This window comes from Rhinoraja longicauda, chromosome 3, assembly GCF_053455715.1.
Source record: "Rhinoraja longicauda isolate Sanriku21f chromosome 3, sRhiLon1.1, whole genome shotgun sequence".
Taxonomy (NCBI): Eukaryota; Metazoa; Chordata; class Chondrichthyes; order Rajiformes; family Arhynchobatidae; genus Rhinoraja; species Rhinoraja longicauda.
In genome coordinates, this window is record NC_135955.1 from 3,254,141 (window position 1) to 3,280,566 (window position 26,426).

The 26,426-nt window shown below is 47.4% G+C and overlaps 1 protein-coding gene across 1 annotated transcript in view; it reads left to right on the forward strand.

Annotated features, from left to right (window-relative positions):
* Nucleotides 1-18,765, forward strand: part of LOC144611830 (FYN-binding protein 1-like) — a 113,919-nt gene extending 95,154 nt beyond the window's left edge. The window contains 8 exon segments of the mRNA XM_078431120.1: nt 344-484; nt 2,099-2,127; nt 6,518-6,581; nt 7,574-7,673; nt 8,840-9,002; nt 13,497-13,530; nt 15,653-15,696; nt 17,978-18,765. Coding sequence (XP_078287246.1) covers nt 344-484; nt 2,099-2,127; nt 6,518-6,581; nt 7,574-7,673; nt 8,840-9,002; nt 13,497-13,530; nt 15,653-15,696; nt 17,978-18,000 — 598 coding nt within the window. The 3' untranslated portion in view covers nt 18,001-18,765.
* The last annotated feature ends 7,661 nt before the right edge of the window (nt 18,766-26,426 follow it).

Genomic DNA, 26,426 nt, shown 5'->3' on the forward strand with positions numbered 1-26,426 from the left:
GGGTGAATCTGTGGAATTCTTTGCCACAGACAGCTGTGGAGGCCAAGTCAGTGGATATTTTAAGGGAAATGGAAAACGATAGAAGGGTAAAGTGTGAAAATGAGAGATCAAAGGGGATGGAGATCAAGGAAAATGTAGAATAGATCATTGTTGACTGAGGGGAAGGTGGCAACGAGTCCACACCTGGAACAGTGGCGGATGCTGCCTGTCCCGCCGGGCTACTCCACCATTTTTGGGTCCATCCTCAGTGCCATGGGAGCGGTTTGGAACAAGTGGTTCTGGGCTGGCAGTGAGGCACCAGGAGTTGTGACATACGGGTTTTAACGGCGTGCCTACTTTGAAGCCCTGCTGCACAGGACGCGTCAAAGCTGGGCTCCTGGTCCTGGCTGAAGAGGAAGAAGATGGAGGCGGATGCCAAGGAGGGAAAGGCGAGAGAGAAGGAGGACGGTGACGCTCAGGGCAAGAACAGCGAGCGCTGTCTGCCGTAAGATACGCACAATGGCCGGACCACCTATTGGCCTACTAATAACGCCATCTGGTACTAATATGTCGGAGGCTGTCCTTGCTAACTGCCTGCACGGCCACAAGCCTCACACTGATCCTTTGATTAGCAACAGTCCTGACTCCATGTGCCAATGTTTCTAACCCAATCAAAATCTTTTTCAATGAGTGAAGACTACCAAGGTTGTTGTGGACACAAGGAACCGCAGATGCTGGAGTACAAAGAAAAAAGACACAGAGTGCTGGAGGAACTCAGCGGGTCAGGCAGGATCTCTGGAGAACATGGATAGGTGACATTTCACAGAGTGCCGGAGTAACTCAGCGGGTCAGGCAGCATCTCTGGAGAACATGGATAGGTGACGTTTCACAGAGTAACTCAGCGGGTCAGGCAGGATCACTGGAGAACATGGATAGCTGACGATTCATAGAGTTCTGGAGTAACTCAGTGAGTCAGGCTTACACTGTCCGGACCTACAGTGTCCGGGCCTACAGAGAAAGGGCCTACAGTGACCAGGCCTACAGTGGCCGGGCTTACAGTGTCCGGGCCTGCAGTGTCCGGGCCCACAGAGAAAGGGCCTACAGTGGCCGGGCCCATAGTGTCTGGGCCTACAGCGCCCCCCGAGCCTAATACGGGACAAGGGTGGTCCCATACGGGACAAACCAATTTATCCTAAAATACGGGATGTCCCGGGTGATACGGGGAGTTGGCAACCCTACTCTGTGTGCTTCCCCGATCTATTCCCCTCATGAATTTGTACACCTTCGGCAAACTTCCCCATCTCAGCCATTTCTGGAAACAGGGTATAGGGTCGGGATCCTTTTTCATATTGTAGGGCGGGGAAAGAAAGCTGGAAGAGAGGAGGGGAGATGTCAAGGTAATAGGTGGATACAGGTGAGGGGGGGGGGGGTATTCAATAGGCAGATGGTTGGACAAAGGCCAGAGATGAAAGGACAGGAGGTGTGAGACAAAAGGATTGTGGAGTTGGGAATTGTGAAGCCAGAGGAAGGAATGGTGGTAGAAGGAGAAAATGAAGGGGAGAAATCAGTGCGAGTCCAGGTGGGGCATAGGGGATGGGGGTTAGGGAAAGGGGAGGTATCTGGGGGGGAAAAGGGAGAGGTGGGGGGAGGTTATGTAGAAAAGTGGAGAATCTAAAGGTCCCAACCCGATATGTCACCAATCCATGTTCTCCAGAGATGCTGGCTGATCCGCTGAGTTACTCCAGCACTCTGTGAAACGTCACCTATCCATGTTCTCCAGAGATGCTGCCTGACCCGCTGAGTTACTCCAGCACTCTGTGAAACGTCACCTATCCGTGTTCTCCAGAGATGCTGCCTGACCCGCTGAGTTACTCCAGCACTTTGTGTCTACTTTTTTTTTGAATCTCTGAGTTACTTTGCAATGACCACGTCTGACTGGGTTTGTATGAAGCTTCCATGTCTGTTCCACTAACATTTTGATTCTTGTCTTGCCCTCATCAGCGTCTAACGTTGTCAGTCGATTACTTTTAACTCTCACTCATTCCCCGAGGATTCAGGTCACCGCTAAATCTCTCCTTGCTATGGAGTAAATTTCTCTCTTTTTTTTTAATCTCCGAAGGTCCATCCCTCCATCATCAGATATTGCAGGTAAGGGGATTTCCAAAATGCTGCTGTTGTGTTTTAGTTGTGATTTTTGTACTGCGATACACTTCCGCACCGACTTCACGATCACACGTGCTCCGATCCAACTATATTCTTTGCTTGCCCGCAGTTCAGTGACAATCCCACCACACACACACTGCATAGTCTTACTAAGTTCTCAGAGTGTAAGGTAGTAGACCACACTTAGGGTGGCACGGCGGTGTAGCGGTAGAGTTGCTGCCTCACAGCACCAGAGACCCAAGTTCAATCCCGACTACGGGTGCTGTCTGTACAGAGTTTGCACGTTCTGCCCGTGACCTGTGTGGGTTTTCTCTGAGATCTTCGGTTTCCTCCCACTCTCCGAGGACATAGAAACATAGAAAATAGGTGCAGGAGGCCATTTGGCACTTCGAGCCAGCACCACCATTCATTGTGATCATCCACAATCAGTAACCGTGCCTGCCTTTTCCCAATATCCCTTGATTCCACTACCCCCCAGAGCTCTATCTAACTCTCTTTCAAATTCATCCAGTGAATTGGCCTCCACTGCCTTCTGCGGCAGAGAATTCCACAAATTCACAACTCTGGGTGAAAAGGTTCCTTCTCACCTCAATTTTAAATGGCCTCCCCTTTATTCTTGGACTGTAGCCCCTGGTTCTGGACTCCCTCAACATTGGGAACATTTTTCCTGCATCTAGCTTGTCTAGTCTTTTATGATTTTATATGTCTTTATAAGATCCCCTCTCATCCTTCTAAACTCCAGTGAATACAAGCCTAGTCTTTCCACTCTTTCCTCATATGACTGTCCCTCCATCCCATATGACAGTCCCTCCATCCCATATGACAGTCCCTCCATCCCTACGTACAGGTAGGTTAATTGGCTTGGTATAAATGTAAACTATCCCTAGTGTGCAGAATAGTGTTAGTGTGCAGGGATCGCTGGTCGGCGCAGACTCGGTGGGCTGAAGGGCAGTATTTCCGTGCAGTATCTCTCAGATGCCTTGGAGGACATCTACAACATATATTAGGGGATTGGACAGGGTAGATGCAGGAAAAATGTTCCCGATGTTGGGGGAGTTCAGAACCAGGGGTCACAATTTAAGAATAAGGGGTAGGGCCATTTAGGACTGAGATGAGGAAAAACATTTTCACCCAGAGAGTTGTGAATCTGTGGAATTCTCTGCCACAGAAGGCAGTTGAGGCCAATTCTCTGGATGTTTTCAAGAGAGATTTAGAGTTTGCTCTTAGGGCTAATTGAATCAAGGGATATGGGGAAAAAGCCGGAAAGGGGTACTGATTTTGGATGATCAGCCATGATCATATTGAATGGCGGTGCTGCCTCGACGGGCAGAATGGCCTACTCCTGCACCTATTTTCTATGTTTCTATGTTACAACACACAATGCCTCAGAAAAGCCACCAGCATTCACAAAGACTCTTCACACCCCTGCAACAGTCTGTTCGAACTCCTTCCATCGGGCAGACGATACAAGGCTTTCGACACCCGCACCTCCAGACTCAGGAACAGCTTCATCCCCAGGGCCATAGCTGCTATGAACCGGTCCTGCTGAGCCAGATGGTCACATCGCACAGTGATCCGGCACAGATCAACTTGCACTTTATTCTGTTTTAAAACTGTTTCTAATTTTGTTTCACTCGGTTGTCTAAATTAATACTGACTACCTAATTAATTTATTGCATCTTATGGGAGGCGCATTCCCAATCTCGTTGTACCCCTGTACAATGACAATAAAGATATATTGTATTGTAGTGTATTGTAGTGTATTGTATAACAGTATAACAGAGCTTTATTTGTCGTTCGGTACCGAAGTACCGAACGAAACTACATAGCAGTCATAGAAAAAAAAAAGAACACAAGACACATAGCCCCAACACAAACGTCCATCACAGTGACTCCAAACACCCCCTCACTGTGATGGAGGCAACAAAACTTCCCCTCTCTTCCCCACGCCCACGGACAGACAGCTCGTCCCCGACCGACCCGCACAGTCCCCGCACCGGGCGCTGAAACGTCTCGCGGCCGAACCGGGCGATGAAAGGCCCGCGACCAAGCCTTGCGCAGCTAAGTCCCGCAGCCGAGCCGCACCAGCGGTGAAACGTCCAGCAGCCGAGCCGCACCGGGCGGTGTTAAGTCCCGCAGCCGAGCCGCACCAGCGGTGAAAAGTCCAGCAGCCGAGCCGCACCGGGCGGTGTTAAGTCCCGCAGCCGAGCCGCACCAGCGGTGAAAAGTCCCGCAGCCGAGCCGCACCGGGCGATGTTAAGTCCCGCAGCCGAGTTGCACCGGGCGGTGTTAAGCCCCGCAGCCGAGCTGCACCGGGCGGTGTTAAGCCCCGCAGCCGAGCTGCACCGGGCGATGTAAAGTCCCGCAGCCGAGTTGCACCGGGCGGTGTTAAGCCCCGCAGCCGAGCTGCACCGGGCGATGTAAGTCCAGCGGCCAAGCCGCACCGGGATGTAAAGTCCAGCGGCCAAGCCGCACCGGGATGTAAAGTCCAGCGGCCAAGCCGCACCGGGATGTAAAGTCCAGCGGCCGAGCCGCACCGGGGGATGTTAGGCCCCGCAGCCGAGCCGCACCCCGCGCCGTGAGGAAGAGAAAAGTTCCCCACACCCACCCCCCACACACCACCACCCCCTCTCACACATACACAACCAAAAAAATATATATAAAAATCATCCCAACACCGACACTCAACAAAAAAAAGACGGACAGACTGCTAGTCAGCCGCTGCCGTTAGGCGCCGCCACGTGCAGATGTAGTGTATTGTAGTGTATTGTAGTGTATTGTATTGTAGTGTATTGCAGTGTATTGTATTGTAGTGTATTGTAGTGTATTGTAGTGTGTTGTAGTGTGTTGTAGTGTATTGTAGTGTATTGTGGTGTATTGTAGTGTATTGTAGTGTATTGTAGTGTATTGTAGTGCATTGTAGTGTATTGTAGTGTATTGTAGTGTGTTGTAGTGTGTTGTAGTGTGTTGTAGTGTGTTGTAGTGTATTGTAGTGCATTGTAGTGTATTGTATTGTAGTGTATTGTAGTTCATTGTATTGTAGTGTATTGTAGTGTATTGTAGTGTGTTGTAGTGTATTGTAGTGTATTGTGGTGTATTGTAGTGTATTGTAGTGTATTATAGTGTATTGTAGTGCATTGTAGTATATTGTATTGTGTTGTAGTGTGTTGTAGTGTGTTGTAGTGTGTTGTAGTGTGTTGTAGTGTATTGTAGTGCATTGTAGTATATTGTATTGTGTTGCAGTGTGTTGTAGTGTGTTGTAGTGTGTTGTAGTGTGTTGTAGTGTATTGTAGTGTATTGTAGTGTATTGTATTGCATTGTAAACTAAGCTGAACATCCCTGTGTTGGGCCCTGGACAGATTGTCCAAGATAGGAACGCCCAGGAATTTGAAGTGCTAATTCTCTATAACAATAAAAAAAACTGCCACGTGGTCTCCTGACTTCACCTTTTCCCACAGTGTTTAAACTGTGTCCTTCGTTTAGTTCCGTTTAGTTTATTGTCACTTGTACCAAGGTAGAGTGAAAAGTTGTGCGTGCTAACCAGTCAGCGGAAAGTCTATACGTGATTACAATCGACCCTTCCACGGTGTACAGATACAGGATAAAGGGGTAACATTTAGTGCAAGGTGAAGTCCGATCAAAGATAGTCCGAGGGTCTCCAATGAGGTAGATGGTAGCTCAGGACCACTCTCTAGTTGCTTTAGGATGGTTCGGTTGCTGGATAACAGCTATTGCCAGTGGGGGCGTTTAAATCAAGAAGGTATGTGTTTAGGGTCAGCTGAAGGGGTTTTAGTGGGGACTGGGGGGGAGGAAAGGATTCACACAGAGAGTGGCTGATGTCTTCACTGCTCTGTCGGAGGTGGGGGAAGCAGATGCAATCACATTTTCGTAAGAGCAAACTCGCCAGACACATTTAAGGGCGGCACGGTGGCGCAATGGGTAGAGTTGCTGCCTCACAGCGTCAGATCCTGACTACGGGGTGCTGTCTGTATGGGGTTTGCACGTTCTGCCCGAGGGGTTTTCTCTGGTCTCCTCTCACAACCCAAAAGAAGCGCGGGTTTGTGGGTTTGTCGTGCTGTTCTGCATTCCAGAAACAAATATATAATCAAAGTATTAACCAATCTGAAAAAGAGTAGACTTTAGGGTCAAGTACATTGGTCTTTTGCAAAGTCAACCGGCTGTGTCATGCTCAATGCCATGCGTTTGTCAGACTGTACCTCAGTTTGGTTTATTGTCACGTGTGCCGAGGTACAGTGAAAGGCTTTGGTGTGTGGCTGGGGACTGGGGCTTTTCCTGCGGTGAAGTATCTTTCGCTGTCGGCTGCAGTTGTTTTGTTTCGACGTTGCTGATGTCTGCTTCTTGCCCTCTCTCCCAGGGGGGGAAGACGTCTACGACGATGTTAGCACGGAAGCTTTCCCACCTCCGCCGCCCGAATTCAGGTAAAGTCTGCCCTGCCCCGGCGATGAACAACTCCCAAAGCTGCCTCAGTGGTTCAAAGGTGCTTTTATTGTCACATCTGCCAAGTGCGAGCGCACAGCAAAATCCCAGTTCAGTCCAGTTTAGTGCTTTTGTAGCGTGCCAACCAGCCAGCGGAAAGACAATGCATGATTACAATCGAACCATTCGCAGTGTACAGATACATGATAACAGAATAACATTTAGTGCAAAGTAAAGCCAGCAAAGTCCGATCAAAGGTAGTCCGAGGGTCACCCATGGGGTAGATGGTGAGACCGCATTTAGAGTCTTGTGTTCAGTTCAGGGCACCATGTTATAGGAAAGATATTGTCAAGCTTGAAAGGGTTCAGAGAAGATTTACGAGGATGTTGCCAGGACTAGAGGGTCTGAGCTTTTGGGGAGAGGTTGAGTAGGCTGGGTCTCTATTCCTTGGAGCACAGGAGAATGAAGGGTGATCTTATAAAGGTGTATAAGATCATGAGAGGAAAAGATCGGGTAGTTGCACAGAGTCTCTTGTCCAAAGTAGGGGAATCTAGGACTAGAAGAAATAGGTTCAAGGTGAAGGGAAAAAGATTTAATAGGAATCGGACACTGTAGGCCCGGACACTGTAGGCCCGGACAATGTAGGCCAGGACACTGTAGGCCCGGACACTGTAGGCCCGGACACTGTATGCCTGGACAATGTAGGCCCGGACACTGCATGCACAGACACTGTAATCCGGGGGCCGCTATAGTCCCGAATAGTGTAGGCCCAGGCGCCGCCTAACAGAGGGTGCGTAGCAACCTGCCTCCCGGCTGGCTGGGTGAGGTCACGTGGGACTCGGGGCGGTGACGTCACCTTGTCCCTTGTTTGGGAGTGAGAAAGTTGGCAACCCTATACTGAGGAGAAAACAAAGGGAAAAGCTCCTGCCTTGATTTTGATTTTAGTTAAAGGTCAAATCCCTTAAAGCCATGTTCTTTTTTTCCTATTCAACAGTTTGAAAACAGAGCCAAATAAAGGCAGAAAAGACGATGCGGATCCAAAAAGAATCAAAAAGTTAGAGAAAGAGGAGAAAGACTTCAGGAAAAAATTTAAAGTAAGTGTTGGGTCTTCAAAACTCTTTGCGGTTCTCATTAAACATTCTGCTAAAAAAAAATAATACCCTCTGTTCATAAGATCATAAGAAATAATCAGACATAATAAGACATGTTTTGTCCTGTGGATTAAACAAAAAAAGGGCGGCTAGGTGGTGCAGCGGCAGAGTTGCTGCCTCACTGCTCCAGAGACCCGGGTGCCATCCTGACTACGGGTGCTGTCTGTATGGCGTTTGTACATTCTCTCCATGACCTCATGGGTTTCTCTGAGTGCTCCAGTTTCCCCTCACATCCCAAAGTCGTGCAGATTTGTAAATTAATTGGCTTTTATAAATTATCCCGAGTGTGTGGGATAGAACTAGTGTATGGATGATCACTGGTCAGTGCGGACTCGGTGGGCCGAAGGGCCTGTTTCCATGCTGTATCCCTAAATTAAACATTGGAGCAGGATTAGACCATTTGCCCCCCTGAGTCTGCTCAACCAGGTAATCATGGTTGGTCTACTTTTCCCTCTCAACCCCATTCTCCTTTCTTTCCCCCGTAATATTTGATGGCCTTACTAATAAAGAACCCACTATATCTACCTCCGCTTTAAAAAATACCCAATGACATGGCCTCCGCTGCCATATATGATTCGTAGTCAAAGAGTGATACAGTGTGGAAACAGGCCCTTCAGCCCAACCTGCCCACACCGACCAACATGTTCCATCTACACTAGTCCTACCTGCCTGCGTTTGGCTCATATCCCTCTAAACCTATCCTATAAACATATCAATTTAAATGTTTCTTAAAAGTTGCGATAATACCTGCCTTAATTACCTCCTCCGGCAGCTCGTTCCATACATCCACTACCCTTTGTTTAAAAAAGTTACCCCTCAGGTTTGTATTAAATCTTTTCCCCCTCACCTGGTGTTCGAGTCCCCTACTCTGGGCAAGAGACTGCGTGCGTCTACCCGATCTATTCCTCTCATGATGTTGTACACCTCTATAAGATCACCCCTCACCTTCCTGCGCTCCAAGGAATAGAGTTCCAGCCTACTCAACCTCCCTCGGTAGCTCAGACCCACGAGTCTTGGCAAGGTCGACAGCTTCTCATTCTAGTTCTTTATTAAGTGTCTGGAAATGTGAAGCAGTCTGTCATTTTTTTTGTTTCCCTCGCCTCCAACAGTTTGATGGAGAAATCAGGATTCTAGGAACTGTCCAAGTCGCTCAAAATTTAATGAATAAGAAATGGGGCAACCGCGATCTACCATTAAAACCGAGTGAAGTTTTAGACATTGTACAGCACACCGACGAGGTTAAAATGATCTGCCGGAACGTAGATGGAAAATGTAAGTTTATTTCATTTGTTTTAATGAAAATACTATCCGATGAGAGGCACAAGGAACCGCAGAGACTGGAATCTTAAGTAAAAGACAGAGTGCTGGAGTAACTCAGTGGGTTAGGCAGCATCTCTGGAGAACATGGATAGGTGATATTCCAGGTCATTTCTTCGAGTTTGAAGAGGTTCATGACCCGAAACGTCACCTATCCATGCTCTCCATTGATACTGCCTGACCCGCTGAGTTACTCCATGCACTCTGTGTAACGTCACCTATCCATGTTCCCCAGAGATGCTGCCTGACCCTCTGAGTTACTCCAACACTCTGTGAAACATCACCTATCCATGTTCCCCAGAGATGCTGCCTGACCCTCTGAGTTACTCCAACACTCTGTGAAACATCACCTATCCATGTTCTCCAGAGATGCAGCCTGACCCATTTTAAGAATAAGGGGTAGGCCATTTAGAACTGAGATGAGGAAAAACTTTTTCAGTCTGAGAGTTGTGAATGTGTGGAATTCTCTGCCTCAGAAGGCAGTGGAGGCCAATTCTCTGAATGCATTCAAGAGAGAGCTAGATAGAGCTCTTAAGGATAGCGGAGTCAGGGGGTATGGGGAGAAGGCAGGAACGGGGTACTGATTGAGAATGATCAGCCATGATCACATTGAATGGTGGTGCTGGCTCGAAGGGCCGAATGGCCTCCTCCTGCACCTATTGTCTATTGTCTATTATCTATTGACCCACTGAGCTTTCAAGAGAGAGCTAGATAGAGCTCTTACTTCTTCTTGCGTTTGAGGCAGCAGAAGTTATGAAGCTGCTTCTGCTTCTGCTGTCTCTGTTTGTTGTCGTTCGCCTGACTGAGGTCAGTTGACAGGGGTCACCACGGGGAGGTCGACAACATGAGCCCCAATAGAGCTCTTAAAGACAGCAGAGTCAAGGGGTATGGGGAGAAGGCAGGAACGGGGTACTGATTGTGAATGATCAGCCATGATCACATTGAATGGTGGTGCTGGCTCGAAGGGCCGAATGGCCTACTCCTGCACCTATTGTCTATTGTCTATTGAGTTACTCCAGCACTCTGTGAAACGTCACCTATCCATGTTCTCCAGAGATGCTGCCTGACCCGCTAAGTTACTCCAGCATTTTGCATTTTACTAGTTTCTAACGAGACATTTTTTAATCTTCAATTTCCTTTCAGTTTAGTTTAAAAACATAGAAACATAGTAAATAGGTGCAGGAGGAGGCCATTTGGCCCATCGAGCCAGAACAGCCATTCATTGTGATCATGTATGATCATCCACAATCAGTAACCCGCGCCTGCCTTCTCCCCATATCCCTTGACTCCGCTAGCCCCTAGAGCTCTATCTAACTCTAGTTTAGTTTAGTTTATTATGGTCATGTGTACAGGGTACAGTGAAAAGCTTTTGTTTGCCTGCTATCCAGCCAAGAAAAAGAATAGACATGAATACTATCAAGCTGTCCACTATGTTAATATAAAGGACACAACATTTAGCGCAAAGATATAACATTGAATTCCACTAAAGTCCGATTAAAGATAGTGCGAAGGTCTCCAATGAGGTAGATGGGAGGCCAGGACCGCTCTCTAGTTGGTAAGAGGATGGTTCAGTTAACGGCTGGGAAGAAACTGTCGCTGAATCTGGGCAGGACCTTTATTCCCCAGGGTGGAAATGTCAAAGGTTAGGGAGCAGCGATAGAAAGTGAGAGGGGGAAAAGTGTTAAGCAGATGTGCAGGGCAATTTTTTAACACAGAGGGTGGCGGGTGCCTGGAACGTGCTGCCAGGGGTGGTGGTGGAGGCAGATACGATAGTGGTGTTTAAAGAGGTTTTTAGACAGGCACACGGATATGCAGGGAAATGGAGGAATATGGATCACGTGCGGGCGGAGGAGATCAGTTTAACTGGGCATAGTGTTCGGCACGGACATCGTGGGCCGAAGGGACTGTTTTTGTCCTGTTCCGTTCCAATGATTTGGAAGAGGGAATTAGAGGCAACACTAGCAAGTTTGCAGATGACACAAAGCTGGGTGGCAGTGTAAACTGCGAAGAGGATGTTAGGAGGTTGCAGGGTGACCTGGACAAGTTGAGTGAGTGGGCAGGTGCGTGGCAGATGCAGTATAATGGAGATAAATGTGACATTTATCTACTTTGGCGGCAAAAACAAGGAGGCAGATTATTATCTCAATGGTGTTAGGTTAGGTAAGGGGGAGGTGCAGCGAGACCTGGGTGTCCTTGTACACCAGTCACTGAAAGTTGGCGTGCAGGTACAGCAGGCAGTGAAGAAACCTAATGGAATGTTGGCCTTCATAACAAGAGGATTTCAGTATAGGAGTAAAGAGATTCTTCTGCAGTTGTATAGGACCCTGGTAAGACCACATCTGGAATATTGTGCACAGTTTTGGTAGGACATCCTTGTAACTGAGGCAGTGCAGCGTAGGTTCACGAGATTGATCCCTGGGATGGCGGGACTGTCATATGAGGAAAGATTGAAAAGACTAGGCTTGTATTCACTGGAGTTTAGAAGGATGAGAGGGGATCTTGTAGAAACATATAAAATTATAAAAGGGCTGGACAAGCTACATGCAGGAAAACATGTTCCCAATGTTGGGGAAGTCCAGAACCAGGGTCCACAGTCTTAGAATAAAGGGGAGGCCATTTAAAACTGAGGTGAGAAAAAACTTTTTCATCCAGAGAGTTGTGGAATTCTTTGCCACAGAGGGCAGTGGAAGCCAAATCACGGGATGGATTTAAGAGAGAGTTAGATAGAGCTCTAGGGGCTAGTGGAATCAAAGGTATTGGGGAGAAGGCAGGCACGGGTTATCGATTGGGGACGATCAGCCATGATCACAATGAATGGCGATGCTGTCTAGAAGGGCCGAATGGCCTCCACCTGCACCTATTTTCTATGTTTCTATGTTTCTATGTTATATTCTATCTAATCAAATCAGTTAATACTGTACGTGAATACAATGAAGCCAAACACAAGTGCAACAAAGAGAAACATATCAGAGTCCAGAATACAAAACCTGATGGTTGCAGGGAAGTAGCCGTTCCTGAACCTGGTGGTGTGGGACTTCAGACTCCTGTACCTCCTGCCCGACGGCAGCAGTGAGGCGAGGGCACGGCCCGGATGATAGATGATAGATGCTGCTGATAGATGCTGCCATGATAGGTGCCACCTTCTTGAGGCAGTGCCTGGTGTAGATGCTGCTGATGGTGGGGAGGGCTGTGCCCGTGATGGACCGGGCTGAGTCCAACACTCTCTGAAGCCTCTTAGTTTAGTTTAGAGATACAGCGCAGAAACAGGCCCTTTCGGCCCACTGGGTCCGCGCCGACCAGCGATCCCCGCACATTAACACTATCCTACACCCACTAAGGACAATTTTTACATTTACCAAGCCAATTAACCTACAAACCTGCACTCTTTGGAGTGTGGGAGGAAACTGAAGATCCCGGAGAAAACCCACGCAGTCTCAACATACTGCGGACAGACGTGGGTAGGTCATTGTGGGAATGGGAGGTGGAGTTAAAGTGTTTGGCAACCGGGAGATCACGTACACCCAGGCGTACTGAGCGAAGATGTTCAGCAAAACAATCATCCAGTCTATGTTTGGTCTCACCGACGTATACATACGGAACAATGGATGCAGTAGATGAGATTGGAAGAGGTGCAAGTGAACCTCTGCCTCACCTGAAAGGACTGTCCCTGGACAGGGGTCGAGGGAGGAGGTACAGGGACAGGCATTGCATCTTCTGCGGCTGCAGGATAAGGTACCTGGGGAGGGGGCGGTTTGGGTGGGAAGGGACGAGTTGACCAGGGAGTTGAGGAGGGAACGATCTCTGCGGAAAGGGGTGGAGATGGGAAGATGTGGCTGGTTATGGGATCCCGTTGGAGGTGTGAAAATGTCGGAGGATTATGTGTTGTAGGCGACGGCTGATGGGGTGAAAGGTGAGGACAAGGGGGACTTTGTTCCTATGTCCAAGTTCCGGACATAAATCACTTCCAGCTGTCTGCTCTCCACAGCCTCCAACCTTATAGTTCCCCTGCCCCACAAGGCCAAGATTTACCCTCTCCCCAAAATCCATAAATGTCGTGTTACTCCAGCACTTCGGTCTTTTTTTCTCTCCCGTAATCCAGCATCTGCAGTTCCTTGCGTAAAGCTAAAGTAAAAGATTGAGGGAAGGAATCAAGGAATGTCTCTCTTGGATAATTTGTGTAAGAAAAGAACTGCAGATGCTGGTTCAAATTAAATGTAGACACAAAATGCTGGAGTAACTCAACGAGTCAGGCAGCATCTCTGGAGAGAAGGAACGGTAATTTACCGATCTGTTCTTCAAACAGAAAGGATTAAAATTGCCCTGATATGAAATATGAAATATGATGGGTCTGTTTTGTATTTTTAGCGTTTCCTATCGCGATGGAGTGTAAGCTGGTTTATCTGAAGTTTGATGCTAATTTAACTCTTTCTCTTCTTTTTCAAAAAACAGTTGGATACGTTCAAAAAGTCAACTTAGCAACAGGGTGAGTATATTTTATATTAAAATAACGCAGTGATTTCTTGCCTGAGGGTCCCATCTTTTCCAATTGATGTTTTCTGAGCCTTTTGTATTTTATGGAGTGTGTCTTTCCTTGAGGTCAATGTAAGAAAGAGATAGAAACAAAGCCAATTTCAAGCAGCTAAAATAGAATATAACAACTCTTTAATGCAAGAGAGGGAAATAACTGCAGTATTTTAAGGGGGAAATTCGGGTAAATGTTAGGTATTGCATTTCGGGAATTCAAACCAGGCCAAGTAGTACCATGCACTTGGTGAAATAAGAAAATAACTGCAGATGCTGGTACAAATCGAAGGTATTTATTCACAAAAATGCTGGAGTAACTCAGCAGGTCAGGCAGCATCTCAGGAGAGAAGGAATGGGTGACGTTTCGGGCCGAGACCCTTCTTCAGACTGATGTCAGGGGGGGCGGGACAAAGAAAGGATATAGGTGGAGACAGGAAGACAGTGGGAGAACTGGGAAGGGGGTGGGGGGGAAGAGAGGGACAGAGGAACTATCTAAATTTGGAGAAGTCAATGTTCATACCGCTGGGCTGCAAGCTGCCCAGGCGAAATATGAGGTGCTGTTCCTCCAATTTCCGGTGGGGCTCACTATGGCACTGGAGGAGGCCCATGACAGAAAGGTCAGACTGGGAGTGGGAGGGGGAGTTGAAGTGCTTAGCCACGGGGAGATCAGGTTGGTTACGGTGGACCAAGCGAAGGTGTTGAGCGAAGCGATCGCCGAGCTTGCGTTTGGTTTCGCCGTTGTAAAGAAGTTGACATCTAGAGCAGCGGATGCTTATAAAAGATGGTTATCAAGAATTACAAAGGGATCTTGATCAGTTGGGAAAGTGGGCTGGGGAGTGGCAAATGGAGTTTAATTCAGGCCGTTCAGGGTGGCGGCGTTTAGGGCGGCACGGTGGCATAGCGGTAGAGCTATTGGCTTGCATCGCCAGAGACCTGGGTTCGATCCTGACTACGGGACTGCTCGTCTGTAAGGAGTTGGTACGTTCTCCCCGTGACCACATGGGTTTTCTCTGAGATCTTCAGTTTACGCCCACACTGCAAAGATGTACAGGTTTGTAGGCTAATTGGCTTGGTCTAAATGTAAAAAACAAAATTGTCCCCAGTGTGTGTAGGGTTGTGTTAATATGCGGGGATCGCTGGTCGGTATGGACTTGGTGGGCCGAAGGGCCTGTTTCCGCTCTGCATCTCTAAACTAAACTAAAGTGAGAGGGGTGGCATTTCGAGAAGTCTTTCCAGGGCAGGGCCTTCACGTTGAACGGTAGAGGGCTGGGGAGTATGATAGAGCAGAGGGATCTAGGAGTACAGGTACATAGTTCCCTGAAGGTGTTTTTACAGGCAGATAAGGTGGTCAAGAAGGCTTTTGGCACATTGTCCATCATGAATCAGCATAGAAGTTGGGAAATGCTGCCTGACCCTTTGAGTTACTCCATCACTTTGTGTCTTTGCAATTCGAAAGGCTGCTGCTTTATTGTTCAACCACTGCCTTATGACAGTGTTGGTAAACTACTTGCTTGAACTAACGATGAAGTTATGAGACACGCTTAGTGGTGAGGTATCAGAGTCATAGGCACATCAGACTGAGATGGATGAAAAGGATGATAAAGAATTCCCTCGGAAAAAAACTGCAGATGCTGGGAAAATCGAAACGAGACACAAAATGCTGGAGTAACTCAGCGAGTCTCAAGAAGGGTCTCGACCCGAAGCGTCACCCATTCCTTCTCTCCCGAGATACTGCCTGACCCGCTAAGTTACTCCAGCATTTTGTGTCTCCCATAAATGAGTTGGGCCGAAGGGCCTATTTCCGTGCCGTGTGACCTCACGACCCTATGGAGAACATAATTTGGAACTTAAGGTAATAATTTTATTTACACCTGCAAAGGTCTTCAGTGTAAGACCAGAAAATCACAGGAATCACACCAGATATGTTCTCTATTATCATTCATTGCAGGATGTGGGAAGCCTTCAGGTTTATGCTGACTGAAGTTGAAACATGCAAAACTCAACAGCGATGTCACAAAATAAAGATGCTTTTTAATTTGACCAGAACACATAATAAAACACTTTTATTTATTTATTTCCAGAAATGCGGAAGAGGATGGCGAGATCTATGATGATATTGATACAGGTATGTTTAGCGGTCTGTGTATTGTGAAGAGAGTATGAGACAGTGAGCTGTTTGCAGACCTGTTGTGCTGCTGCAAGTACGGACTTCATTGTTCGGTTACAGAGTGATACAGCGTGGAAACAGGCCCTTCGGCCCAACTTGCCCACACCGGCCAACATATCCGAGCTACACTATCCCACCTGCCTGCGCTTGGTCCATATCACTCCAAACCTGTCCTATCCATGTCCCTGTCTAACAGTTTCTTGAACATTGGGATAGTCCCAGCCTCAACTACCTCCTCTGGCAGCTCGTTCCATACACCCACCACCTTTGTGTGAAAAAGTTACCCATCAGATTCCTATTAAATCGTTTTCCTCTTCACCTTAAACCTATGGTCCTCTGGTCCTCGATTCACCTACTCTGGGTAAGAGACTCTGTGCGTCGACCCGATCTATTCCTCTCACGGTTTGCCTACGTATGGCAATTAAAAACTCCCTTAATTATCTTGTAGAAACAAATAACTACACAAAGGGACACAAAGTGCTGGAGTAACTCAGCAGGACAGGCAACATCTCTGGAAAACATGGATAGGTGACATTTTGGATCTGAGAAAGGGTCTCAAAACATCAACTATCCTCGTTCTCCAGTAATGCAGCAGCTCTGGAGAACATGGATAGGTGACGTTTTGGGCCGAGACCCTTCTTCAGACTCAAGTGTATGCGTGTCCTTTTTTAAAATGTGGGGGAATAAAGAAACACATGTTACAAAGGAAACAGAAATCTTGAAATTATTCAGTGTGATATTTACACATGAATGCTTATTACATTCTCATGGAATTCCTCAATCCAGCCTTTCAACAGACTGATTAACCCTCCAATAAAAGGCACTTCTTGTGAATGCATCAAGCATTCGTCAACATCATTTTCAAGGTCTAAAAACAGCTGCAAATCTCCTTAATCTTCCTTCTTCCTCCTTTGGAGGCAACAAGGGAAGATTTTTTTACTTTGCTGTTTAGATTTTTTTGTTCGATCAAGAAAATAGTTAAATACAAAACTATTAAAAAAATTATTTCTGCTAAAAGAACAAGAATATGGTCAGGCAGCATCAGTAGAAACAGGAACAGAGTTAACATTTCAGGTTAGACACAACAAGCTGGAGGAACTCAGCGGGTCAGGCAGCATCTCTGGAGAACATGGATAGGTGACGTTTCACAGAGTGCTGGAGTAACTCAGCAGGTCGGGCAGCATCTCTGGAGAACATGGATAGGTGAGGTTTCACAGAGTGCTGGAGTAACTCAGCGGGTCAGGCAGCATCTCTGGGGAACATGACGTTTCACAGAGTGCTGGAGTAACTCAGCGGGTCAGGCAGCATCTCTGGAGAAAAGGAGTAGGTGACGTTTTGGGTCGAGACCTTTTTAATACTTCAGGCTGATGAATTCTCTAGAAATAGGAATAGATTCATTGATTGAATTGAAAGATGCAGCATGGAAACTGGCCATTCGGCCCATCGAATCCACATCAGCCATTGATCATCCGTTCACACCAGTTCTATGTTATCCCACTTTTGGATCCACTCCCTTCTTACTAGAGACCATGTTACAGAAACCAATTAACCTACGTCTTTGGGATGTGGAGGATCTAGACCAGACCCATGCGGTCACTGGGAGAACGTTCAAACTCACACAGTAGGCAACCAGGGCCAGGATCGAATGTGGGTCTCTGGCGCTGATTGGGTATCAGATGTCTGAAGATGGGTCCCAACCTGAAACGTCACCCATTCATGTTCTCCTAGGATGCTGCCTGACCCGCTGAGTTACTCCAGCACTCTGTGAAACGTCACCTATCCATGTTCTCCAGAGATGCTGCCTGACCCGCTGAGTTACTCCAGCACTCTGTGAAACGTCACCTATCCATGTTCTCCAGAGATGCTGCCTGACCCGCTGAGTTACTCCGGCACTCTGTGAAACGTCACCTATCCATGTTCTCCAGAGATGCTGCCTGACCCGCTGAGTTACTCCGGCACTCTGTGAAACGTCACCTGTCCATGTTCTCCAGAGATGCTGCCTGACCCGCTGAGTTGCTCCAGCACTCTGTGTCCTTGTTTCAATATTGAATGCCACAGGTTGCAATCTTCCTGGCGGGGAAGAGGGATGGTGTTACGTCACTTCTCGGTGGATTGAAGGCACAGAGGTATTTTATGGAGGTGTTCTGCAAAGTGGTCAGTCATTCTTGCCTTGACCCTCCGTACTTTCCAGTATCTAGATCTCTCATCCCAAGGTGTTATTTCCTTTTTGCCATTGTAGAATGCATCTACGATAATGACTGAGCATGGCTCAAGGGAATTGGAAAGAGCTGCCACGGTCCATTTCATCTCCATCTCTTCCCGTTTGCACTGAATGACAATGCGCAACAATCACTTTATGAAGAGAACTCTTCAGCAGTCCGCATCCCCGCTCTCGAAAGATGCCAGCTCTCTCCGTTCCCACGACGTGGCAAAGAATCGGCCAACGGAAGATCCGTCGGCGATCTTCGAACCAAGATCGTCTCACTCGACCATTGTGAATTGTGGACCTTCCTTGGGATATAAGAAAATTATTTATATTTGAGAATTTGAACTAACCCAGTAATGTTGAAGACTCTTGAACGGTCTTTAATTTGTGCTTTGAAGATATTTTGTTGTTTATTTTCCTGAGAACTAGTTTTGGAACACGTAAATTGAAAGGATGCAATGCTGTTATTCCTCCTCTTTGCCAAATGAGTGAATCAGTCAAACATGTGCGCTAAAATTCATACTACTTTTGTAAGTATCGATGCATATATGTCTAACTTTGTGTCTCTAATTGAGTCTATTTGTAACCATGCCATTGCTTCTTTTGTGTATAGTTACTTGGTTTTGGGCAGTAATGACCTTAGTAGGCATATGATTAAAAGAAGTGTGTCTAATTTGCAGGGATAACCGTCATTCCTTGAAAGCCGTGCTCCCCCACCTCATTGCTGTGTTTGCAGAGACGTGCATGGAGATTACAAATACTTTTAAAAAAATAAATATTTTCATTTAATGTTTTTTTTGCCCCCCAGAAGTTATGGTTTATCTCTCCTCAGACACATGTTTCAGCTGAACGCTGCTCATTACAATTATCATGCATCTGAAGATCTTTAATATGATTAAAATCTGATATGAAATGGCGTTGAAAGAAGTCCTCCATGGTAAAATGAGATCGATGAGCTTTCCGACACAGTTAAATCTCTGATAGGAATGGCAGTGAATGAATGAATGAATGAATGAATGAATGAATGAATGAATGAATGAGAATGCACACCTCCAGATTCAGAAAAATGAAGGACCAGTCTCACCCTGGCCACACTCCCTCTTCTCCCCTCCCCCAAAAGGTGAAAACGCACACCTCCAGATTCAGGGACAGTTTTTCCCCCAGCTGTTTTCAGGCAACTGAACCATCCCACCACAGCCAAAGAGCGGTCCTGGACTGCTATCTACCTCTTTGACGACCTTCAGACTTTCCTTGATCGGACTTTGTTGGCTTTACCTTGCACTGGACATTATTCCCTTATCATGTATCTACACACTGAACGGCTCGATTGTAATCACGTGTTGTCTTTCTGCTGACTGGATAGCACACAACAAAAGCTTTTCACCGTACTGCGATGCACGTGAGAATAAGTTAAACTGAAACTGAACGTGGAGCAAGCAAGAAGGTGGTGTGGGAGGAGAATGTGTCCAGGTAACAGCGTCCATGCGCATGCAGTGGCCAGCCTCAGATGCTTCCCGTGCCTGGGAATAAAGTCCAAAGTGTGCAACATTATCTAGGAATCAGCAAGGCAAGTTTGTCTTTTCTTGCCTCCAGTTTATTCTCCCTCCCCCCACTGCCCCTCCACCTCTACTTTCAGTCTGAAGAAGAGTTCTGACCTGGAATGTCACTTATCCATGTTCCCCAGAGATGCTGCCTGACCCGCTGAGTTACTCCAGCACACTGTGAAACGTCACCTATCCATGTTCTCCAGAGATGCTGCCTGACCCGCTGAGTTACTCCAGCACTCTGTGAAACGTCACCTATCCATGTTCCCCAGAGATGCTGCCTGACCTGCTGAGTTACTCCAGCATTTAGTGACCATCTTTGGTGTAAACCGGCATCTGCAATCCCTTCCTACACAAGTCTGAGGTATCTCTGAGACAGGCAAAAAAATATATACATTCAATATCTTGCACAATCAATGATATTGACAATTACGAGACACACAGACCCTGGTGAGGTGGCAGAGTTACTGCCTTACAGCACTTGCAGCACCAGAGACCCGGGTTCGATCCCGACTACGGGTGCTGTCTGTACAGAGTTTTTAGGTTTTCATCCCGACTGCGTGGGTTTTCTCCGAGATCTTCAGTTTCCTCCCACATTCCAAAGATGTACAGGTTTTTGGGTTAATTGGTTTGGTATAAATGTAAAATTACCTCTGTGTAGGATAGTGTTAATGTGCAGGGATCACTGGTAGGTGCAGACTCAGTGGGCCGAAGTGCCTGTTTCAACGATGTATCTCTAAACTAAACTAAACTAAACTAAACTAAAGGAACTGCAGATTCTGAAATCTTGAGCAAAACACAAAGTGCTGGAGGAACTCAGTGGGTCAGGCAGCGTCCATGGAGGGAATGGACGGACGACGTTTTGGGTTGGGATCCCTCTGGAGACAATCATCTTTGTCTATCAAATCAGTTTTTATATTTACTTTCAATAAACAAATCACAAATAAATTATTCAGTCATACGTTTTAAAAAAAGCACAAATGCTAGAGAAACTCAGCAGGGCAGGCAGCATCTGTGGAGGGAAAAAGACAGACGACGTTTAGGGTCAGTCTGAAGAAGGATCTCATCCCAATACGTTATCTGTCCAGTCCCCCCACAGATGCTGCCTGACCTGCCGAGTTCCTCCAGCACTTTGCACTTTGCTCAAGATTCAATGGAGATGAAAAAGATTTTAAAATTCTTTGTTTAAATAGCCGAAGATGGAACAAACAGCTTATTTGCCTGCAAGGTCGTGTTTTTTTCAGGCAATGTCCAGTAGTAATCTAGAGCATGTTTATATATGAAGTTGTTCAAGATAAACGTCTCAAAACTTTGTTGGGTAAGGGATAATGAATACCTTCCTCGAATTTATTGGAAGTTCCTACTCCAACAGCTTGGTACAAATACCACTCTACCGATTCAATGAACCAGCTAGTCATGCCTTCCGAAAAGCATCCTTGGATGGCCTTGGATGGGGGGGTGGGAGAAACCTTTTTTTCCAATCTCCTCCTCAACGGAGATGCGACCTTTATCGTGTTGTGTCTCCGTTCGTGCTACGGTCTAACACCGTGGAGTCGGCGGCCTCCAGCTGGGATTGACCTTGAAGACTCCAGTCGCAGGGCCTGGACTTACCATCTCGGAGGCTTCGGCCGTGGGCCCTGCAGATCGCAACATCGGGAGTTCGCAGGTCCCTGGCTGGCGACCGGCTTTCGGGAGCTCCAGCCGTAGCAGCTTCGACCGCCCCGAAGCGCGAGGTTTGATTGACCCGCTCGCAGGCCCCTCATAGCCCTGCGTGGCCGCGGCACTTTCCATCGCCCGGTGGGGGCTCAGGACCTTCATCGGCCTGCTCGGCTCGGCCCTGGGACTTTCCATCGCCCGGTGGGGGCTTCAAAAGTCGGGAGCCTCGATTGCCTCGTGGCACCACGGGAGAAGAATGAGGAGATAAGACTTTTCTTTGCCTTCCATCACAGTGAGGGTGTGCCTGGAGCAATCACTGTGATGGCTGTTTGTGTTAAAATTGTAATTGTGTGTCTTGTGTTCTTTATTGTCTACTGCCGGACCCTGACGTGAGAGGACGCTGGCGCTATTTGTTCGCCGCTTCTCCGTCAGGACAGTTCGTTTGTTTGTTTTTATGTCTTGACTGTTTTTGTAAAGCGTCTTTGAGCATCTGGAAAAGCGGTATAAAAAATAAATGTTTATTATTATTATTATTATTATTACAGTTAGTCATAGAATACAGCACGTAAACAAGGATGTAATGCTGAGGCCCTATAAGGCACTGGTAAGACCGCATTTGGAGTATTGTGAGCAATTTTGGGCCCCATATCTGAGGAAGGATGTGCTGGTCCTAGAGAGGGTCCAGAGGAGGTTTACAAGAAAGATCCCAAGAATGAGTGGGTTAACATATGATGAGCATTTGATGGCACTGGGCCTGTACTCGCTGGAGTTTAGAAGATTGAGGGGGAACCTCATTGAAATGTACAGAATAGTGAAAGGCCTGAATAGAGTGGATGTGGAGAATATGTTTCCACTAGTGGGAGAGTCTAGGATTAGTGGTCATTGCCTCAGAATTAAAGGATGTTCCTTTGGGAAGAAGATGAGGAGGAATGTCTTTAATCAGAGGGTGGTGAATCTGTGGAATTCTTTGTCACAGAAGGCTGTGGAGGCCAAGTCAATGGATATTTTTAAGGCAGAGATAGATAGATTCTCGATTAGTACAGGTGTCAGGGGTTACGGGGCGAAGGCAGGAGAATGGGGTTAGAAGGGAAAGATAGATTAGCCATGATTGAATAGCGGAGTGGACTTAAGTTTCAGTTTATTATTGTCATGTGTACCGTGGTATAGGGAAATACTTTGTTTTGCATGCTATCCAAACAGATCAGATAATACCATGCATAAATACAATCAAGTCAAACTCACGTACAGTAGGTAGAGCAAAGGGGAAGATACAAAGTGCAGAATATAGTTCTCAGCATCGTAGCGCACCAGTTCCAGAGACAAAGTCCAATGTCCGCAATGGGGTAGAGGTGAATCGGACAGTGCCCTAGCTTATGGATGGACCGTTCAGAAGCCTGATAACAGAGGGGAAGAAGCTGTTCCTGAGTCTGGTGGTGCGCGCTTTCAAGCTTTTGTACCTTCTGCCGGATGGGAGCGGGGAGAAGAAGGAATGACCGGGGTGGGACAAGTCTTTGATTATGTTGGTTGCTTTCCCGAGGCAGCGTGAAGTGTAGATGGAGTCGATGGTGGGGAGTCTGGTCTGTGTGATGGACCGGGTCCACAACTCTCCGCAATTTCTTGAGGTCTTGGGGATTGAACTCATGTACAGTATGATTTGGTTGTATATCATGCAAGATAAATTTTCCCTCTGTATCTTGGCACGCTTGACAACCATATCAATAGAAACTACTAAAACAGGCTCCTGAAATATTTCAGTCCGAATGTTCCTGACTGTCCCTGCACTGTGCTCCAGTTTGAGTGAGGATTGAGCTGGCCAGGTATGAGGTGCAAATTTGGTTCACTCTAGCCCAAACAGGCTTGGAGCATTCAACTGAAGGCTTCTTCTGCTTATGTATAAACAATTGTAGAGCTGTGACATTATTCCAGGCATTTCACTTTGCGACGGAGGCTGGCGGACGCGTGAGCTAACGTTTTCACTAGGAAACTCCGGCACGGTGGCGCAGCGGTAGAGCTGTTGCCTTACAGCGCCAGAGACCCGGCTTCGATCCTGACTAACGGGTGCTGTCTGTATGGAGTTTGTACGTTCTCCCCGTGACCTGCGTGGGTTTTCTCCGAGATCTTCGGTTTCCTTCCACACTCCAAAGTCGTACAGATTTGTACGTTAATTGGCTTGGTGTAAATTGTCCCTAGCGTGTGTAGGATGGTGCTAGTGTGCGAGGATCGCTGGTCGGTGTGGACTCGGTGAGCCGAAGGTCCTGTTTCCGCGCTGAATCTCTAAACTAAACTAAATGTCTTACTGCAGATACCTGCCTCAAAAGAGCAAAGGTGGGATCAGCTTTCTCAACCCCACCTCCACCACCCCTGTCACAGGGTCATACAGCACAGAAACAGGCCCTTCGGCCCACTTGCCCATGCCAACCTAGATGCCCCATCCACCACACGAGTCACACCTGCTCGCAGTTGGCCCATATCCCTCTAAACCTATCCTAATAGTGCCTGTCCAAATGCCTTTTAAATGTTGTTAGTACCTATAAGTCATGGAGTGATACAGTGTGGAAACAGGCCCTTCGGCCTAACTTGCCCACACCGGCCAACATGTCCCAGCGACAGTAGTCCCACCTGCCAGCAATTGGTGCATATCCCTCCGAATCTGTCCTATCCATGTACCTGTCTAACTGTTTCTTAAATGTTAGGATAGTCTCTGCCTCAACTACCTCCTCTGGCAGCTCGTTCCATACACCCAACACCCTTTGTGTAAAAATGTTACCCCTCAGGTTCCTATTAAATCTTTTCCCCCTCACCTTAACCCATCTGATTCTCGATTCCCCAACTCTGGGCAAGAGACTGCATTCACTCAATCTATTCCTCTCATGATAAGAGATTCTTTTTGATTAACTGTTGTGACTTTTTGCTTTGATTGTACGTAGATTAGAAACTCGGTCTATATTTAAGCACACAGATTGTAAATAGACGTTTAATTATCCAGATCTTTGCCTGGGATTTAAGATTTATTTATTTGCTTTGCAACTGTGATGCTATAGAGTACAAGTGGTTTTATTTGTCCCCATCTTTCAACTATTAAAGAGTCCTTTGTAATTTGTTGTGAATTTCCTCCAATTCTTCTTTGAGTTTGTGATACTTTTAACAAAAGACAGATGGCCAGCCCATTTCTGGACAAAGACCAAAATCACAGAAAGTAGCGTTTGGTCTAGGATTTGTCTGATGGGCTAAATCAACGATTAGTTTCGTTTTTAGGTTAGGGATACAGCGCAGAAACAGGCCCTTCGGCCCACCGGACCCGTGCCAACCAGAATTCCCGTACACTAATGCTATCCTACGCACTAAGTTAAGTTAACCAACAAACCTGCATGTCTCTGGAATGTGGGAGGAAACCGGAGCACCCAGAGAAAACCCACGCAGTCACAGGGAGAATATACAAACACCCTACAGACAATCATCTTACCGTCTGCAGGGAATGTTTGGCACCATCCTTCTATGACCTTATTGAGGTGTAACATATCATGAGGGTAACATATAGGGTGAATGCCCAGAGTCTTTTACGCAGGATAAGGGAATCAAGAACCAGAGGACATATGTTTAAGGTGAGAGGGGCAAGATTTAATAGGAACCTGAGAAGCAACTTTTTTCACACAAAGTGTAGATGGTGGTGGACATATGGAACGAGTTGCCAGAGGAGGTAGTTGAAGTAGTTACCATAACAACATTTAAAAGACGCTTGCACAGGTACATGGGCAGAAAAGGTTTAGAGGGACACAGAGCGCTGGAGTAACTCAGCGGGTCGGGCAGCATCTCTGGAGAACATGGATAGGTGACGTTTCACAGAGTGCTGGAGTAACTCAGCGGGTCAGGCAGCATCCCTGTAGAACATGGATAGTGACGTTTCAAGTCGGGGGCCCTCTTCAGGCTGACCTGCTGAGTTACCAGCACATTGTATCTTTTGTAAGCCAATATTTGCCATTCCTTGTATCTCTAAGGTATCTTCCTAGCTCCCCCTGCAGATCGCTCACCAAACAAAGGTGGGGGTTGAGGACGCCATCATCCACCTGCCCCATCGTTCCTGTGCTTACCTGGATAAGCCGGGTTGCACTGTGAGAGTCATGTTTGTTGGCTTTTAACACCATCCGGCCTGCACTGCTCAGGAGCAAACTGACAGAGATGCGGGTGGATGGTCCATTGGTGACCTGGATCACCAACTACCTGACTGGATGCCCGCAGTACGTCAGGCCACAGAACTGTGTCTCGGACATGGTGGTGAACAACGCAGGGGACGGCCCTCTCTCCCTTCCTGTTCACCATCTACACCACGGACTTCAGACGCAACTCGGACTCCTGTCACCTGCAGATGTTTTCAGATGTCTCTGCAATTGTGGGCTGCATCAGTGAGGAAGCTGAATACAGAGGTGTAGTCAACGACTTTGTTGAGTGGTGTGGGCCGAATCACCCGCAGCTCAACACCGACAGGACTAAGGAGTTAGTGGTGGACTTTAGGGGAGGAACAACATCCCCTGTCCCCTGTGTCCATCAGTGGTGTGGATGTGCAGTTTACCAGGGAGTACAAATACCTTGGCGTGTACCTGGACAATAAACTGGACAGGTCCAGGAACGCTGAGGCCCTGTACAAGAAGGGACAGAGCCGGCTGTACTTTTTGAGAAGGCTCCGCTCCTTCAACATCTGCAGTGAGATGCTGCAGATGTTCTACCAATCGGTGGTACCCAGTGCCATCTTCTTCGCTGCCGTGCGCTGGGGCGGCAGGGCAAAGGCCGCGGACGCCAACAGGATCAACAAACTCATCAGGAAGGCTGGCTCCGTGCTGGGGGCGGAGTTGGGTTCATGGCAGGTGGTCTTGGAGGGGGGGATGCTCCTCAAACTGTGGAGCATCCTGGACAATACAGCTCACCCCCCCCCCCCCCCCCCCGTGACACACTGGTCAACCTGAGGAGCACCTTCAGCAACAGACTGGTCCCACCGAGATGTAGCACAGAACTCCACAGGAGATCCTTCTTCCCTGTGGCTATCAAACCGTACAACTCCTCCCCCTTCTGTCGTGGGGTAAACTGAGATTGACTCCCTTCCCCCCCCCCTCCCCATCCTAATCTTTCCACATCGCCAATCCTTTCCACTTGTCACTTTAATTTCATGTTTCATGTATTCTGTGTGTTTTATGACTGTTGGCTGATCAATTTCCCTCCTGGGATAAATAAAGTTCTATCGCATCGCATCGTACAAGCCCTCTCGAAATAAATGCTAGCATTGCGTTTGC